At 40.2% G+C, this 19,325-nt stretch overlaps 1 protein-coding gene across 1 annotated transcript in view; it reads right to left on the bottom strand.

Moving 5' to 3' along the window:
• Positions 1–6,544: 6,544 nt before the first annotated feature.
• Positions 6,545–19,325, bottom strand: part of MYO16 (myosin XVI) — a 406,857-nt gene continuing 394,076 nt past the window's right edge. The window contains exon 34 of the mRNA XM_068526630.1: positions 6,545–7,069. Within this exon, the coding sequence (XP_068382731.1) occupies positions 6,842–7,069 (228 nt within the window). The 3' untranslated portion in view covers positions 6,545–6,841. The remainder of the gene's footprint in view (positions 7,070–19,325) is intronic.

Below are 19,325 nucleotides of genomic sequence, written 5' to 3'. Positions count from 1 at the left end.
CTGCCCTGCAAACCAGTTCACCTGTACCATTTTTCTAGGTTCCACATATATGCGTTAATATACGATATTTGTTTTTCTCTTTCTGACTTACTTCACTCTGTATGACAGTCTCTAGATCCATCCACATCTCTACAAATGACCCAATTTCGTTCCTTTTTATGGCTGAGTAATATTCCATTGTATATATGTACCACATCTTCTTTATCCATTCATCTGTCGATGGACACTTAGGTTGCTTCCGTGACCTGGCTATTGTAAATAGTGCTGCAATGAACATTGGGGTGCATGTGTCTTTTTGAATTATAGTTTTCTCTGGGTATATGCCCAGTAGTGGGATTGCTGGGTCATATGGTAATTCTATTTTTAGTTTTCTAAGGAACTGTTGTCCATAGTGGTTGTATCAATTTACATTCCCACCAACAGTGCAAGAGAGTTCCCTTTTCTCCACACCCTCTCCAGCATTTGTTGTTTGTAGATTTTCTGATGATGCCCATTCTAACTGGTGTGAGGTGATACCTCACTGTAGTTTTGATTTGCATTTCTCTAATAATTAGTGATGTTGAGCAGCTTTTCATGTGCTTCTTGTCCATCGGTATGTCTTCTTTGGAGAAATGTCTATTTAGGTCTTCTGCCCATTTTTGGATTGGGTTGTTTGTTTTTTTAATATTGAGCTGCATGAGCTGTTTATATATTTTGGAGATTAATCCTTTGTCCATTGATTCATTTGCAAATATTTTCTCCCATTCTGAGGGTTGTCTTTTTGTCTGGTTTGTAGTTTCCTTTGCTTTGCAAAAGCTTTGAAGTTTCATTAGGTCCCATTTGTTTAGTTTTGTTTTTATTTCCATTACTCTAGGAGATGGATCAAAAAAGATCTTGCTGTGATTTATGTCAAAGAGTGTTCTTCCTGTGTTTTCTTCTAAGAGTTTTATAGTGTCCCATCTTACATTTAGGTCTCTAATCCATTTTGAGTTTATTTTCGTGTATGGTGTTAGGGAGTGTTCTAATTTCATTCTTATACATGTAGCTGTCAAGTTTTCCCAGCACCACTTATTGAAGAGACTTTTTCTCCATTGTATATCCTTGCCTCCTTTGTCATAGATTAGTTGACCATAGGTGTGTGGCTTTATCTCTGGGCTTTCTATCCTGTTCCGTTGATCTATGTTTCTGTTTTTGTGCCAGTACCATATTGTCTTGATTACTGTAGCTTTATAGTATAGTCTGAAGTCAGGGAGTCTGATTCCTCCAGCTCCGTTTTTTTCCCTCAAGACTGCTTTGGCTATTCGGGGTCTTTTGTGTCTCCATACAAATTTTAAGATTTTTTGTTCTAGTTCTGTAAAAAATGCCACTGTTAATTTGATAGGGATTGCACTGAATCTGTAGATTGCTTTGGGTAGTATAGTCATTTTCACAATATCGATTCTTCTAATCCAAAAACATGGTATATCTCTCCATCTGTTTGTGTCATCTTTGATTTCTTTCATCAGTGGCTTATAGTTTTCTGAGTACAGGTCTTTTACTTCCCTAGGTAGGTTTATTCCTAGGTATTTTATTCTTTTTGTTGCAATGGTGAATGGGATTGTTTCCTTAATTTCTCTTTCTGAACTTCAGTTGTTAGTGTATAGGAATGCAAGAGATTTCTGTGCGTTAATTTTGTATCCTGCAACTTTACCAAACTTGGACCTTTAATGAGGTTTTTCTTAGAGTCATTGTGAGCCAACTTTTGGCTTTTGGATGCTCTGGGCACCAAGCATTCCATCTTTGTAGGGTTTGCCTTTCACCAGGGGCTGGAAGGTGGGTGTTCTTGGTGTCCAGTAGTTACGCAATGTCACCTTGAATTCCCTACTTCCCTGCCCTTGACAGCCTTCAGGAGCTGAGGTCACGACTATGTGGATTTCCTGTGGCTTCTCGTCTCTTCTGCTAGGCAACTTTTCTTGCTTTTTAAAATATGGAATATTATCCCCTTATAACAGCTTCAGAGCCCAAGGGAATGACAACAGTTCTCCAAATGCAGAATTTTCTGAAGAACCCTTTCCCCTACAACACACATGTATGTACAGCCTATTTATATAAAAAAGTATCCAAAACGCTTAATATTTTGCAGTATTAAGATTGATTATTTTATTCAACAATAATGTGGGTGCACCACAACAAGGAATTTGCTGGGTGGACCAGTTCTGATTATCATATAAGACCTGGTTTGATGCAATTCAGCTTAATAGAGCCCTCAAGATAGGTTCAGTAAGAAAACCACTCTTCACAATGTGACAGAATTTATATACTTTCAACCATTGTTTTAGATCAGGGACCTCCAGCCTCTTTGTTTGCAGAAATCTTAAAAGATCAAAACCTCCAATTGAATTTGGTTTTATTCCATTTTTCTTTAGAGATTTGAACTTCCCCCTTTGGAATTTATCAATAGTTTCATTCTCTTTCATTTTCTTTAGACTTTAGAAACTAAGGGGTGACATCAGGAAAATGTCATCTGGGCCAGCTCTGGAGCCTCCTTTTGAAGCAGCACACGCTCCCTGGGGCTGTAGGAAAAGGCAAGCTAGCAGATATGCCAGGATGTCTGTCGATGACTAATTCAAAGGAAAGAGAAGACACATCTGATGCGTTCTTATTATAAAACAAAAATTGAAATAAATGCATAGATTTATTCACCTTTGATATTTTCTTATGAGAAAACATCAAGATTTTCTTCTGCCATTGTAATGATCTGGTAAACGACATAAAATCCAGGTTATATTGTGCTGTCAGATCATACAAAAATGATATTTTAGACATAGATTTTTTTTTTAAAGTCTGAAAAGTGATCTGAGAAATTAGAACAGGTGATAGAGATGTATTATAGGCAATCCAATAAGACTTACCCTTTGAAAAAGTCATCTTTAAAGTTTTACAAAGCATCCTGGATTTTAGAGAAACTTACTGAAACCACAATAATGGAACATCCCAGGGGTCCACGGTACTTAGGTAAAGAGAAAAACTACAAAGGTAATTCTTCCAGGCTGTAACTCAGCATGCTACAACCCCTTGCTAGGTGGGTAACTTTGTAACTCATATGGGTAGAACATTGTAGAATTTGTTTGATAAAGTCATTGCTTAGGAATAAGATGTAAAGGAAGTACAATGGGGATAAAGAATATATTTTTCAGTGTTTTGAAAGCAGTGCTACTGTTTTGGGAAACCATGAACATTGTGGAGTATATACCATTGCACAATAAATAGAAATATTATGGCTCTCATCTCCATTACCTGGATTTTTATGTGAAGCTAAAAGCAATTTGAAAAATGCAATGAAATTACATTGAACTTTTACTTGGAACACCGTGTTTGTTTGGTTTTTTTTCCAGCTTTGAATGTTTTTTGTTGAAAATTTCCCAATGAGAATTAAAATAAAAAAACTTTTTAACTTCTAACTAAAGACATACATTTAAAAGTTGGGACAAAATTAGCAGTGCAGAGTAATAGCGAGGGGGTAAAATGTGTCCCATTGTAGAATGTTATTATGTAATAACTTCATGTCCTTTACTGTGATAGAGTTGAGTTTGATGTCTGGCTGAAAATGGACAGGAATAGAATTTTCCCAGAAATGTATCCAACCTTCTAGACTATGGAATTCAGAATATACTTTTTGTCCAAGTTGTGTAATGTTTCTGTGTGAAGTTCATTTACAAATCTAAGATTTTAATCGGCTGTTGCTTTCATTGGGTAGCATAATTCTACTAAATTATATGCCACTATTTAAGAATACTAATGATATATTTTTCCACTGTGGAAAATGCATTTTAAATCATTTTAACCCACTATGAACATTTTGATAGTAGTTTTTAGAGCCCTCTCATAAAGCATTTTTTTAAAGCAATAAGACTGGGCAGTGTCTTAACATAGGGTAATAATTCACACCAATTATATTGCTAAACATAAGGTCTCAGGCCTGATAATATATCATAATTCATACCTTATGGTCTGATAGCAATTAAAATACCATCATTAAATATATTGCAAACATACACAATTGTTGAAATCTTGCTTATGTGGAGTAACATTCCGTGCTTTATTACCCAGAATGGCACCCCTGTTTATTATCTTGACAATGTTGTAATTGTTAGAGAACCACTCTGAGAGTACCTTTAATATCCCCACAGACTTGGACTTTATCTCATATTATTTTGACTATTATTGTTGTTAATACTCTCCTGGCAATGAAATGCTTTGAGTCTGAGCTGATTTTTCCATCATATAAGTGGAACGGGTACAATCAGCTGGTTGTAAGCTGCTGATGAACACACACCGAAATCTCTCCACTGTGGAGAGCAGAAAGCAATGCACAAAATGCTGTACTTACTGAGTCAGGAGACCGTGTGTCAGAAAATCTTCAAGGGGTTTGGCCTTTCGCTCTGGAAGATGCACAACCTTAGATGAGACAAAGGGATTACTAAACAGACTAAATATTTACTATTGCCTGATGCTTGAGTAGGTGATGGTCAGGATCAGGTTATAACTACACAAGCCCCACACTGTGACCAGGTTAATAGAACAGAGAGTGTGCCATTTGGATCCATATGTGCCTGGGTGGCTTGCTTCTTGTACACCTTCCCTGTAATAGGCTTCCATCAGAGTTTCACACAGCGGTGTACCCCCCAAAAGATCATTTAGTGAAGTTTTTCAAGATAGACTTCCGTACAATAAGTATAAAATTTCAGTCTATCAAGTTAAAATGGCATGAGCTTTGGAATCATAAAGATGAGGGTTTATATTCTGACAGCCTCCTTAAAACTCTGAGCTTCAACTTCAGGGACGGTACCCAGATGATGAGAATTATCAGGAAGGCATATGTCAGTGTCAGGGTTGGAATACTACGTGCAAAGCAACCAAAGCAGTCACGGCAAGTGCTCAATGCACATTTGCAACAAGTTCTCACAAGTCGAATGCCTGGACGGTTCACTTTTCATTCTGGTCTAAATAAAAACACCATGTGTGTTAGCAAGAGAAATCCAGTTCCCACTTTTAATTCAGCCAAGGTCATGAAGTGCCTACAGTGTGAAAGCTTGGCCAAGGAAGCAGGTGTCTCAAGGGAATTGGTGTCGCGGTTACTTAGGGACTGGGGTTAGGAGGTTGGATGTCGGGGAGAGTGTGAAGAAAGAGCAGGGAGTGAGGCTCGGTGGCTGTCCAGCTGGCAGCCGGGCGGACACCCCTGAACTTGTTGGGTGACATCAGTCCTGTTGCCACTTAACCATGTCTCAACTACATCTTTTAATTTTCTGCATTCTGATGCTTCCACATCTGTCCCTGGCTGAGGCTGAAGGAACTGCCCCGCCCAGGGCTGGCCAAGTCCCAGAGATAGAAGAAAACCCCGACCCTTCTGGAGCCCACAGCCCATCCACCACCTTCAATCCATCTCTCCCACTCCAGGCCACTATCCCCCCACCCGGGGCCAGCAACCAGAGGACCAGGGGCAGCTTCTGTGCCCGAGAGCGGCTGAAACCATCCAAGCCCGTCAGTCCACACATGCACACCCGCCTCGCCCGTTCCTTCCCAGGAAACCACAGGAAAAGCTCCAGCCCACCAGCTCCCCTGCTTCCTCTGCCTCTGGCCGCACCCAGGTGCTTCTCCGTGTGGCCTCCCTGGCTTGGTGTGGGACCTGTGAGCATCACAAATCATCCTTTCAATGGAAGTCCTCTCCTGATTTACTGGCCGATTAGTATTCCTAAATAATTAACATATTTTTCCTACAACTGACGTAGGCCTACCTGGTAGTTATGTATGAATAACCATAAAAATCTTTCTTTTAAAACAAACCGTAGATCCTAAAGTTTGCAAGATGCTGTGAGAAGAACACACGAACAGAGGTCTCCTTGCCGCTACTGATCTGATCCAGAAACGGAAGTGTTTGTGGAAAACAACAGTGGCACATAAATAACACCACAGAAGAACAGAGTTGTACCCTTTTATTGGCACAGTAACTTTGCAAAGGCTGGTATGAGAACAAAGTTCCAAGGAGCAAGACGCCACGGTCTGAGGCCAACAGAAGCGCACGGATAAGCAAGGCGGGCGCATCACAGGAGGGCTGAGGACATGGAGCGGGTGAGACATGCAATCAAGAGCTCACAGCCCATGTGCCTGGAACCACAGGGCACAGGAAGGAACCGTCTCCTGATCAGTGAATGAAACACAAGACATCGGACTCCAGTTGTACGTTTGCAGAGCTTGGAACGGCGAAGCTAAAACAACAACACAGCCTCTGGATTTTTCGGTACTCTACATTAAACAAAAACGTATGTAGGAAAAGAAGAGTTCTGGAAATGATTTTTTAAAGTCTGTATTTTGAAGAAAGGGAGCACCACCCATTGCATAAAATTATAAAATACAATAACAAACATGTAAGTCATTAACAGGATTGTAATTCCAATAAAACGCAAACACCTACAAAGAAATAAAACCTAGGTCCTGGAGAGTGTGTGAGAGTAAAATGACTGGAGGGCAAGAAGCAAGTGGTCGGACCCTATAGAAACCACTCTGCGGTGTAGGCGTCCCCCTCCTCCGTCGTCCTCTCCCTGCTCATCCGCGCTTTGTCCAGCCTTTCTCTCGCTACCTCGGGGCAGCACGGCCCTAGGACCACAGAGCCTGAAGATCAGAGTGCATCCCCGCAGAACGGGTGAGACAACACAGACACGCACACAGAGACACGCACACTCACACACCCAGGGAATCTCGTGTATTTAACTGGGCTGTCCTGTGCTTTTCGTGTAGATGCGGACAGAGCCCCTGGCATGTACCAGGGGCAGCCTCTGTCTGTGAACCTGGCATCCCCAGGCAGCGAGTCTGCAGTCGGGGCCCATCACAGGGTAGTGTCCCAGAACTTGGGGGGCGGCCTGCTGCAGGAGGCCCCCTCGGGCTTCTTCAGGAGCGTGGGCTTCTTGCACGGAGGTGGCGGAGGTGCCCTGGGCTCCGTGTGGTGCAGGATCTGTGGCCAGTCTCCTCTCTCCTCGCAGAGTTTCCGCCTCCAGTCCAGGAGCTCCCGAAGGGCCACGCTCTCATTCTCGGACAGCCTCAGCTGATGGATTACCTGGGGGAGGGAAGCAGGGCGGAAAAAGACGAGCATCAGATACTGTGAATGCATGAGAAGTATAAAAGCAACACCTGGATGCCAAGGCTCTGACGGGGTGGAAAGAGACCTTGGACGTCCCCTCTAGAACCTCCTGGCTCTGCTGCCCTGGGAAACGGCATCCAATGCAGGTCGGCTGTGAGCTGCCGAATTAGGAGGATGAACGGAACTTGGAAATCAGTTAGGGTAAGTACCCTGGGGAACAGGTGATGTACCTCCAGTGATACAGGAAAGAATCACATGTCTGTTTGCCCTTTGCCCTCTCTTGTTATATACATTCTTACGACATCTTGGACTTTTTCTTCATTGAATGTATCACGATTGTAATTCTGTCTATAACAGATGTTTCTGGATTTCTTCAGCTGCATCCCACTCCAGGATCCACCCCTCTGTCTATGCACAGTTACTAGTCAACACCTTTTAAGGTCAGGTGACCCCAACTCTGACCATCACGCATTAGCCCCAGGAGTCCACAGACATGGGAACTTCAGGGATCTTTGCAGGAGGGCATCACCACGTGCAAGTGTATCGGCTGCTCGGTCTGGCTTCCTTGGGGTCCCTGAAGAGAGGCAGAGCTTGCCCCCAGGGACAGCTAGGGGATGTGGGGACAGGCAGGCTACATGCTGTGGGCTCTGCCCTCTGCCAGGGGCCAGTCATCTGGAGCAGCTGCACGCTGAAGAAACCAAATTTTCCGTCAATTCTGTAGTGAGTATGCTGGTTTAACAAAATGAGATTCTGGACATCAGAATGGGACTACTGGGGAGAATTCAGAGGGAACGAGATGGCCTCAAGGCACCACTACCTTGTTCCCACATCACTTCCATCCTTTCCATCAAGATAAATGAGAATAAAACAAAGCAGGACATGGTGGTCGGCTTATGTGAGGAGAGTCACTTGAAAACAACAAAGCCATCCATGTTCCATACAATTCTAAAGCCAACACCTTCACCTGGACACCCAAGCCTCTTGTTTACCTGAGGAAGAAGATTTTAAAGCCTAGAATCACAGAAATGGGCTGAATGTCAAGAAACGATGTGAAAACACAGAAGCTGGGAGGTCAAACCCATACCTGAAGTACATAACTAGATTTCTGGGCTGGTTATTAGGAAAAGGAATTTCTCCCAGTTGAAGCTTAGACAACCAGTGTGCAAAACAGGCCTGTGACCGTCCAATCCCCAAAGCAACCTCCAGGCACTGATAGAAAGTGAGTGGCTAAAGCAGTATACCCCCCTTAAAAGGGGGTTTCTCTCTAGTCTCCAGGACTGCACCAGAATGACCTGGAAGTCAGAATTCTCCTGCTGGGAGACTCGTGTGGAAGCCAGGTTGCCTCTACTGTCAGGGAAGTGAGCCAAGAGAGCCGGGTAGAGGGTGTGCATAAAATTAGTTATTTAGTAAACACTTCAGAATGCTAAAGATGCGTCAGTACTTTTCTAAGCCCCTTACAAATATTAACTCATGCAACGCTCCCAAGAGCTCTACAAAGCAGTGCTAGCATTTGGCGGATGAGGAAATTGAGGCACAGAGAGGCTAAGTCATTTGCCCAAAGTCACATGGAAAATGGTGGAACCAGGAGGTCTGGTTCCAGGGTCTGTCTTCCTATTACCCCATAGTGCTTGTCATTTGCCCAACAGCTGGTGTCCAGGACCTGATATACGCCAAAGACCAGCGTCCTTATATCATCTTCCTCTTTATTTCTTTTTCTCATTGGGATTTGAGTGAAATCTGTGTGTTTCTTTCACTAACGTATCTTAGTTCCTCTATTTTCTCCACTAGTGGATGCTGTGTTGATTACATTTAGCTTCAGTCTCGTTTCCCGGACATTGAATATTTGTATACATGTTCCTCGGCACACTCAGCATATAATAGCCATCTCTGAAAAATACAGTCCTTGGATTTATTCTTATGAGAGAATATTTAATTGATCATCTCAGTAGATTATTTTCCCAACACTTCCTTGAGATACCATCTTTCTGAAGTAACACAACTTAATATTGATCTATTTAGAAACAAAACAAGGAACTTCTACTTCTGCCTAGGATGTTTAGGTCACGACAGGTTACTGCTCCCATTGCAAAAGTGCAAAAATGGGATACATTACCAAAAATCATAATTTTGAAACACCAGAAAGCTCTGGCAAAACTTTGAACTAGAGAAACTAAAATTCTGGATGGGAAGAATCTTTCTGAGTGAATAGAAAATCAAATAATTAACAGCTACTATTTTTTTCTCCTGGGGACATTTGCTAATTCTGAATTCTTCTGTAGGTCTAGAGAGCCCTTTCTAAAAGAAAGAAAGTCCATGCCTTATTTTGCAGTTGTATGGGAACAAGAGACACAATTTGAAAACTTGAGGACCCTCAAATGCATGGTCATTTTCCCCAAAGGACATTTGTTGAGTTCTTCAACTATATGAGCGAGTGGTGCCTTAAGTCAAGAGCTTATAAAAAAGCAGAGTAAAATCTCCTATAGTGATAGAGGTGCTTCAGAAGCAAAAGTATGACAGGGGAGATGACAGCCTCAAGCGCGTGACTAGTCTCATCTTCAAGACTTGCAGATTTTGAAACTGAGTGGGGTGCACAGCTGAATGGGGCCAGGGGCTCTGAAGGGCAGAGCTGGAGCTACTGTAATGTTTCAGTGCTGATGAACAAACGCCTGTCAGGTTCTCAGTGCAGCCTGAGGATGAGGGGAGAACCAGAGGGAGGCTGGTTTTCCATCACTGTGGAATATTTGATTGGATTGAGGTGACCATCTCTTACCTTTGCTTCCTAACACAGGATGGTGGAATCGCCTCAGGTAGAAAACATCATCAGTAGTGTCTATAGTTTGTTTACACACAATGCTTAGCATGCAATTAGAAATTACTATACATGGGAAGAGACAAGGAAATCTACCCCAAATCAAAAGATAAAACAGATTCACAGAAGATCCAGGTTTAGAGTTAGCAGATAAAGACTTTAAAATACCTGTGATTAAATGTTTAAAAGAACAGAGAAAAAGATGGACCAATAAAAGATATAGCAGAGTAGACATAAACAGGAAAGGAGTAGCAGAAGTATTGATAGACGAGATATAAAGAAAGTGGCAAAGCAATATTCAGAGATAAGTTTCCAAAACTTGTGAACGGCACCCACATACATATTAAGAAGTTTGGTAAACCACGATAAATACACTCCACCACCAACAATAAGAAAAGAAGGCAGATCATATTAAAAAGGCCAAAGGTCAATGACAAGAAAAATGTTTTCAAAATCTACAAGAAAAAACACAATACCTTCAAGGGAGCAACAATGAGAATGAAAGCTGACTTCTAAACAGAAATACTGGAAGCCAGCAAACAATGAATCACAAGTTAAAGTACTGAAAGAAAGTAATTCAACCTAGGATTCTAGACTCAAAAAAAAATATCCCTCAAAAATGAAAGTGAGGGCTTCCCTGGTGGCGCAGTGGTTGAGAGTCTGCCTGCCGGTGCAGGGGACACGGGTTCGAGCCCTGGTCTGGGAGGATCCCACATGCCGCAGAGCAACTAGGCCCGTGAGCCACAGCTGTTGAGCCTGCGCGTCTGGAGTGTGTGCTCCGCAACAAGAGAGGCCGCGATAGTGAGAGGCCCGCGCACCGTGATGAAGAGTGGCCCCCGCTTGCCGCAACTGGAGAAAGCCCTCGCACAGAAACGAAGACCCAACACAGCCAAAAATAAAAATACATGTACAAATAAATAAATAAATAAAAGGTTACTATTAAAAAAATAAAAAATGAAAGTGAAATAAAATGTTTTTGGACAAACAAGAACGAGGAGGTTTGCTATCACAGGTCTTGACTATTTTTTTTAAGGTGAAGAAAATGATCCTAGCTGAAAAAAAAAAAAAAAAAAAAAAGGAAATTTAAGACAGGATTAAGGACACTGGAATTAAATCCATGGGTAAATACAAGTTACGCGTTTGGAAAATGTCTTATAGACTTTAAGTCATATGTAGAACAACGCGCCAACAAAAACTGCAAAAGTCAGCAGGGGTTACATGGAGTTCAGAGGTTCTGAGGTTCTAGCAGTATTAGGGAAATGACAGAAGTAATACAATTTAAGACGAAATAAATCAAGGATTCATGCTTTATTCTCTAGGAACGTACAAAAAGAATAATGATAGAATGTGTAATTAACAAATTATCATGAAATAATAAATTTCAATTAATCTAAAAGAAAGACGCAAATATCTATATCTATATCTGTATCTATAAATGGAGGCCAATTCCTAACAAAACAGAGTAAAGCATAAAAACAGAATCCAAATCTCCACCCCGCAGTTGGTGCTGTTCTTCTGCAGCCGGCTGGCATGTGCTGTATTTATTTTCATGCTGTTGTGACCACACACTCTGTCCTCTTATCAAGCACAAAATACACCTATTCTATAGTTATTCTCAATCCTAAACTCTTTTCAGCAGCTTTTCATAATGACCAAAAATATACACTAGGTGTGACGCTCTGCTAAGACCTTCGTTAACAGGAAAGATTTAGAGGTGGAGTCACTCCATAGAGGCAGCCCAATCTACTGAGAGTGACTTTCAGCAGCTGCTGATCTGAATTAGGCTTGTGGGGAGGGATTTTGACATAAAATGTCCCAAATCCCCTGAGTCACTGCTTCACTGAAAAAAAAAAAAAAAAAAAGTGCTCTCTATCCTTTCAAAGCTTCTCAACGTTTACTAAAAATATCTGAATTCCCAAGCACATTATAAAAGGTGAAACTTATACATACAAAGCATTAGAAAGCACTTTCTTAATGAGGGTATCGATGTCTTGAATAATGTAGTGGGTACAGAAGAATACCATCTTTGAATCAACCACCAAGAGCTCTCCATGCTTCCTTGAGAAGCAAAAATTTGACTGATGTTTGCAATAATCAGACTAATGCTCAGAATACACTCTCTTTTTGAGAGATCCCATGAAACTTTGTATTACAGAGATTAATAGGTATTGAGTAAAATCTAATAGGTATAGAAAGGTAGCTGCTGGAATGGCATAAATGAGATGCTAAAATATTAACATTATTGATCTCCATTTAAAAAAAACACAAGGAATCTTCACAGGTTATGCCTTAAATGAAGGTTAAAATTCTGGGTAAGGATATTTGATAGGTCACTACTTTCAACACAATGAAGTTCGAAGGGTAGTTTAAGATAATGATCTGTGAGACAATAAACGGATGAGAAGATGAGGACAGGATGCCCTGACTAATGATGGTTAATCTGCTTTATTTAGATTTATTAAATGTATCAGGTTATGAGGCACAAGAGTCATATTTGTCACAGGCAGTGAAAGAGCTTTACTATTTTAGAATAGCAACCAAATACAACTATGAATGTTATTTAAATTGTGGTCGAGAAATAGATGAGGAAAAAAAGTATCTGCAATATTATCTAGCACGGTAAAAACATCTAAATCAGTGTTTTGTCATTCTTTAAATTTCATGTCCTATTTGTAGTAACAAAAACCATTACAGCGTCCCTTACCATTATTTGTTATTTCACAACAAATTAAATATTATCAGTAAAAAGGCAATAATGATTTTGTAACACAAAATAGCTTTGGTATCGAAAGGGAACCATTTCTTTTCATAAAGAGAAGCGACTCTGGGGCTTAAGGATGCCGCTGGCAGTGTGGGCCTGGAGTCAGCTGGCTTCACCCAGGTCTCATTGATCCTGATTCGTTTGGAGATTAAAGGACGTCATATTGGTGTCTTTTAACTTAAATCCTGCTCCCCATTGCTTTAAAAGCTATATCTACAGCCCATGCCACCACTTCAGATAGTTACTTCCTTACTTATTTTCTTTTCTGGCATGTTTTATAGACTAGTGTTTGTACATGAAAACATTCTCTTTCAGAACCAGAAGGCAAGAGCTGTAGCTGGGAAAGTAAGAAGTGTTCCACACCTAGGAACCTCTGGGTTCTACGTGGCACCACCTTTGTGTGCCATGAAAATGACTAAAGCCCTGCTTTTAAAGGAATTTTTAGACATGCCAATGACGTCAGTGCCTTAACATGCTGCACGGGGCATGGAGATGGAGTAGGTCAACGAGAGGGAGGTTTTTTAAAAAATTTTTTTCACTGTTTACCTGGGGAAGGGGGCTGTATGGAGGAAGGTCTGGAGAGACTTCACAGAGGTGGTAACTTTGATCTGAATTTTGAAAAATGAAATGGGCACCGGGTAGAAAGGGGGAAAGAAGGCACTTCCACGGGGCTTGATGTAGACAAGCACCAGTAATGACACTGAACTTCATTCTCTAACAGGGAATCACAAACCCACGGGACTTTGATTCTGGTGTGAACAGGGGTGGGATGGTTGACAAACCAGGACTCTCCAGCCAGGGTGCCTGGAGTGGAATCCTGAATCTGGCACCTGATGGCTGTGTAACCTTAAGCAAGCCCATCAGCTTCCTCACCTGTAAAGTGGGTGCACAGTAATCATCTACCTCAAAAGGACAGATCTGGGCTACTTAAGAGTGCCCTAAAAATGTAATGAGTGCTCTATAAACACGGGCAATAATGATTGTGTCATGGTTAACTCTTTGACTTGAGAAAATCCCTAAACATTCTGAATTATGATTATCCTGATGACTCAATCAGATAATGTTAAAGGAAAGTACTTCTCACAATTTGTGGCCCTATAAAAATATACAATAGTCTTTTCCTTCCTTAGTAACAAGAAGATTTCAAAATACTGAGCAACACGCTAGACTTATAACGTAACTAGGATTTATATATGATTTACAACTAAAGAAAGTTATGCAAGAAGAAGGTCTACAAGTTTTTTGAATTTTAGAGTAAGATATAAAGGGCAGTAGTGAGTAGTTTAAACAACAGTTAAATGTTTTGGAAACGGATTTGTATATGTATTTTCAGGGGTCCTCAAGTTCTTGGGACAGCCTAAAATATTTTGCTTTTTTATTTGTATGTGCTTTGGATCACTTGAATACCTACTTTTTAAGCTAGCGCTCAGTGAGATTTAATTTTCTGACTTCGGTTTTTATTTACAAGCAGATTGACACAGGTAATATTGTTTATCTTGTTTCAGGTTAATGAGAAAAAGGTAGATGGATTTGATATTCAAATAAGGCACTTTCCTGCAATAAAAAGCTAAGTGATTTGACATCGTAGGGTAGGTTGCCTAGCAGTTCACATAGAAGTGATAGACTGGGACCAATCAAAGGCACAAGATGGCAGATCTGTACCAAAGTTCATGGATTTGAGTCAGTACCAGATTCATATTTTCAACAGTAATTTCAGCTAAAGAAAATCATACCTAACATAAATGTTGTGAATTTTAATGTTTTCTTGCTTTTGTAGGTTTTTGTTTCACTCAATTTGTAAATTGGCTTTGATTTTATAGCTGTAGTAAAAGCTAAAAGGATAAAGATATTTTACGTAACGATATGTGTATACACTTAATTAACATTATAATGAAATAATTTAAGAAATGTTAAGAGTCAAGGATGACTTTTTATTATTTAAAAAGGGTCATATATATTATAATATGCAAGTGGGAGGAAAATGCTGATCTAAGTGGGTAGAATTCCCTGTGAGTAAAATTAGTCACTGCTTGACAAGACTATGGGTGTCCTTTAGAGTCTAAAACTGGTAAATTAGTAAATTAATCTCTGCCCAGCACAATGCATCCAATGCACTTACGTAGAGGGTCTGGATGGAGTCAGTGTATGAATGCCAAGATGCATGTTTGAGAAAAGGGACAAATGTCATCACGGTGTATTAGACTTGTGGTTTCACTTTTTTGTAAACTTGGGGGGCAATTGAGCACCACACCTCCATCAATTTCTGGGAAGGGAAAGGAAGAGAGTGCCTTTGAGTAATGCCAGACGGACTGTGGATGAATTCTCAGACTTGAGATGTAATTCACATCTCACAGATTCAGATAAGACCCTTTCAAACACTGTAAAGCCCTGGGAACGTACTAAAAATGCTCTGCTGCTCTGAAATCACACAGGGTGTGAGGCGTCCCGGACTCATTAGTTACTCTGAATTCAGACCTGCCTACATGGGTTTGAATGGTTGGTGAGAGGGGTCATTGAAGAGCGTGGGACAGTCACCCTAGACTTCAGGGTGGCCAAACGATGCAATGCCTCGAGCAATCAAATAGGCTTATCCTATTCTACCGTCTGAATGTGTGTCCCCCAGATTCACATGTTGGGGTCCTACACCCAAAGTGATGGTATTTGGAATAAGGCTTTTGGGAGGTGATTGGGTCATGAGGGTGGAGCCCTCATGAATGGGATTAGTGCTCCTATAAAAGAGACCTCACAGAGCTCCCTCACCCCTTCTGCCCTGTAAGGACACAGCCAGAAGTCTGTGACCTGAAAAACAGACTTCACCCAACCACTCTGGCACCCTGATCTCAGACTTCCAGCCCCCAGAACTGTGAGAAATAGAATTCTGTTGTTTATAAGCCACCCAGTCTGTGGCATTTTGTTACAGCAGCCAGAATGGACTAAGACATCTTATGCCCAGAATTATTATTTTTGGATGTCATGGGGAAAAATGGTACTATTCTATAACAGGTGCAAAACTCAGGCTTCTAGAAAAGGGCACACACTATCTGTCAGCTTAAATGTCTTTGAAAACAAATTGTTTGGTGGAGGATCTAATAATACACTTGGAAATTATTCTGTGATTTTTATTTGAAAATTTGACACCTGGAAGAGATCTGGAAACTTCAGAGTTTAGGGTCCACTTGGATTAAGTATTTACTGGGAGCTGAGATAATGTGACTCCTCCAGCACCACTGGAAAGCAACACCTGAGTCACTGCAGGTAGGCTGCACTTAAGGGGTGGTCAGCATTTTAAATTGACACCCTCCTGTCAGTTTAGACCCCCTAAAATGTGGCCTGGCTTGCATATATAGCTCCACTTTCTCCATTCTGCCCTTATGGAAGGATGGAGCAAGGGAGGAGCTAAGCCATCCATGTTCAGTACACAGCCATGCCTCTGACCAGCCCATGTCAAGCTCCCAGAACATGTGAACAGACGCATAGATGATCACAGTCTGAAGTCATTTCCCTATGGGCTAGGATACTCATCCTGGAACAAAATCCCTTCCTTTCAGCAGATTTTTAACAAGAAGATTCCTTAATTGAAATTAATCCTTAGAAAATACTGTTACTTAAGACACTGGTGATTACGACCTGGACAACTCAGGATGGGGTTAAAAATAATGTGTGTCTTTTTTCCCTGTTATTGAGAAAAATCTTGTTGATTTGGTATTTAAAAGTCATGAATCTAGACTCCATCCTCTTCACCACCCCCCAACTCCAGATTTGTAAACTGTTTTGTGTCTTCTAATGTCTAGGAGACAGCAATTAGACGTGAAGATAGAATTTGACTAAGTGACCTCTTGCAAGTTCTACATCCCTAAGTGGGACTTTTATAATCTGTGCACTTACCTTCAGGGGTTAAAAACCACAAACTCTCTCACAACCCAGAAGGAAGCACAACATTATGTAAAGGCTTAATGAGGTTTATTACATATATATCTACTTGCTAATTTTTAATGGTTTTCTATTGTATCATTAACAGAGTCCTATGACATGAACTAATTAAAAAATGAGATACAAATTTTCCTCACTTCCTGTGGCTATGCATTTCTATGAATAATATTAATAAATATAAATTAATAATTTGCTGCTGATTTTTACCTTAAGTCTTTCCCTTCTAGGATAAAAATAGTCTTTGTTAAATAATTCATATGTAAAATCATGTTGCTGTTCATTTGTCACAGCATTGATTTTTCTATTGACTATTCACCCAAAGGTGAAAAGAGGCATTTACTGACATTTATGGAAATTAAAAGAAGACAGCCTCTTGGCTGACTGAATAGTGAATATCAGTGTTTCAAATGCAAATTCCATTTCCACTCATGCTAACAACATGTTGGAGGAAAAGCATTAAAAAATGAAATTTGAAAATCAGTTTGTAAAACCAAAGTTTACCTAAATAGATCCCAATGACATGGCTTAAAATGAAATTTGATTCAAAAAGTCTCTGATTAGAGGGTTGTGTATCTCCATACTTTAGGAAAAAAAAACCAAGAAAATGATCTGAAAGCAAAACAGCATTTCTGGTTTAGGCAGAAGAGAGCTGATCCCTCTTAATTCAGAAATAGTCATTTAGACAGCAATCCAATTACGTTCTTTCTTGCTATTTTGTCTACTTTTTCGCCTACGGGTTAAAAAAGGGAAAATATCCCTTAAAAGGAACAGGTTCTATTGGAAACAAGAGTATATCTGGACAACAGACAGTGAGGGAAGGAAGAGAGGATTTTAATTTTTTTACCTTATCTGTGCAAGTTGATTTCTTTAAAAAAAATTAACCACTGTCCTTTATTTTTATAATAAGTAATATTATATTGGAGAACATTTAATATAATTTAAGTGGACATTTATTTGCACTTTGCAGCTGATTTTAAGTCCATAGCTAAGAATAAAAATGGACTCTGATGAGTAGATGCATGTTTCTTCCTACTGATGGAAAGTTATAAAATAGAAATTCATGATTGTGCATCACATGACAATTAATTCGTGACATTTCAGGATATGGATTTTTGTATGAGTTCTGGTCTCTTACCTCAATTCACTTAAAAACATGGCAGTACCAGTATTAGTGACTAGAAGATTGTAGCAAAAACTAGTAACATATATTTAGAGTACATTTATAGTAATGACATATTACAGTAATGGGTTCAAATACAGAGAATACATGGAAAAACATAAATCTACTATAACGGAAACATAGAAAGTAAGAGTACTACAATTCCTTTAAATATATTTTTCTTGGGATTATATGGGAGGCTCACAGCAAATACCAGGAGGTATTATTAAGGACAAATCATCTACTAGATTTTCTCTCTCTAAAGAATAAGTCTGTTTATAAAATTTGCTTGTTCAAAAATCTTCAATGCCGCCGCCTTGCCCTAGCCTAAAGAGTCAAGTCCACACACCTTAGCATGTTACAGAAAACCCTGTATTTTCTGACCACACTAATTATTCCAGCTTCATCATCACTCACCCTCACGTAGACTCTGTATGTCAATTCAATCAGATGTACCCAGAACACACTCTGTAATTCTATTTATCTTCTCTGTAACAGTCCCAGTTTGTACGCCCAGATACAGAAAGCTTTAAGGTTTCCAGAGCCCATTTCAAGCATCATCTTCATGATCTTGTTTCATATTCTTAAAGCATTTTCACAGGTTATTCTAGTAAAATCTCATAACCATGTGAAATAAGCAGGTTAAGGATTATTAGCCTCTTTTCATAGATGCTGAAATTCATCTTTAAAGCCCAAACTCACTTGGCTAGTCAGTGGTAGAGTCTGGATTCAAATCCAAGTACATTGAGTTTAGTCGACCTTCTTAATCACGTTGACTTCCAAGAAGTTTTTCTTGTCTGCTAATCAATGAGCACATGTGCTTTCAATGATTATGAGACAGAAAGTGCCGTGATGGGGTCTACTGGACTTAGAATCGTGCAGTACGACCTGCTCCCTCAAGAGGCTTTCATTTGAGTATGAGCAACAGGACATAAAAACATAAAGAGTTAGATGAATAAACATGCTTAAACAGGATGTCAGCACAAAAACTTCATGAGGAAGCACAGCATTAACTGACTAATAAATTACAGACGCAATGACTGTTGTTGGAATACAGAGGAGACATGACTCATTTCAAGGCCAATATGGCCAAGAGATTCCTGTTGGGCTGTGGGATTTGTTTTGGACTAAAAGGATGAGTCGGACACACAAAAAGAAAGGCAACTTGGGTCGAGTGGGATAAGGAATGGTGTCCACACTTTTGTTCACATCTACATTGACAATGACCGAAAAACACAAGGGAGAGAAAACACTGTGCCATGTGATGTACAACTTGAGAGTTAGCTTTGAACTAGTAATGCAGATGTGAATAAGTCAGAAAGGAGATAAGATATAGGTGTGAAAGTGAGGAAAGCAAGGGGCACAACCACGGCAGATAAGCACTCCACAGCCTCCAGAGGATGGAGGGTCCAAGTCCAAGGATACTGACCCCCACTGTCCAAACAGCCAGTATCTTCACTTGCATTGCTTTGTAGGGCACAGTTTACCTGTTAACTTATTCATTTCTCAAAATACTTATTTCCGGAAACAATCACAATCTGTGTGTTATGGTATTAAATATAATTAAATAAGA

This window comes from Eschrichtius robustus, chromosome 18 (assembly GCF_028021215.1).
Source record: "Eschrichtius robustus isolate mEscRob2 chromosome 18, mEscRob2.pri, whole genome shotgun sequence".
Classification (NCBI taxonomy): Eukaryota; Metazoa; Chordata; class Mammalia; order Artiodactyla; family Eschrichtiidae; genus Eschrichtius; species Eschrichtius robustus.
This window is presented reverse-complemented; position numbering and strand designations above follow the sequence as displayed.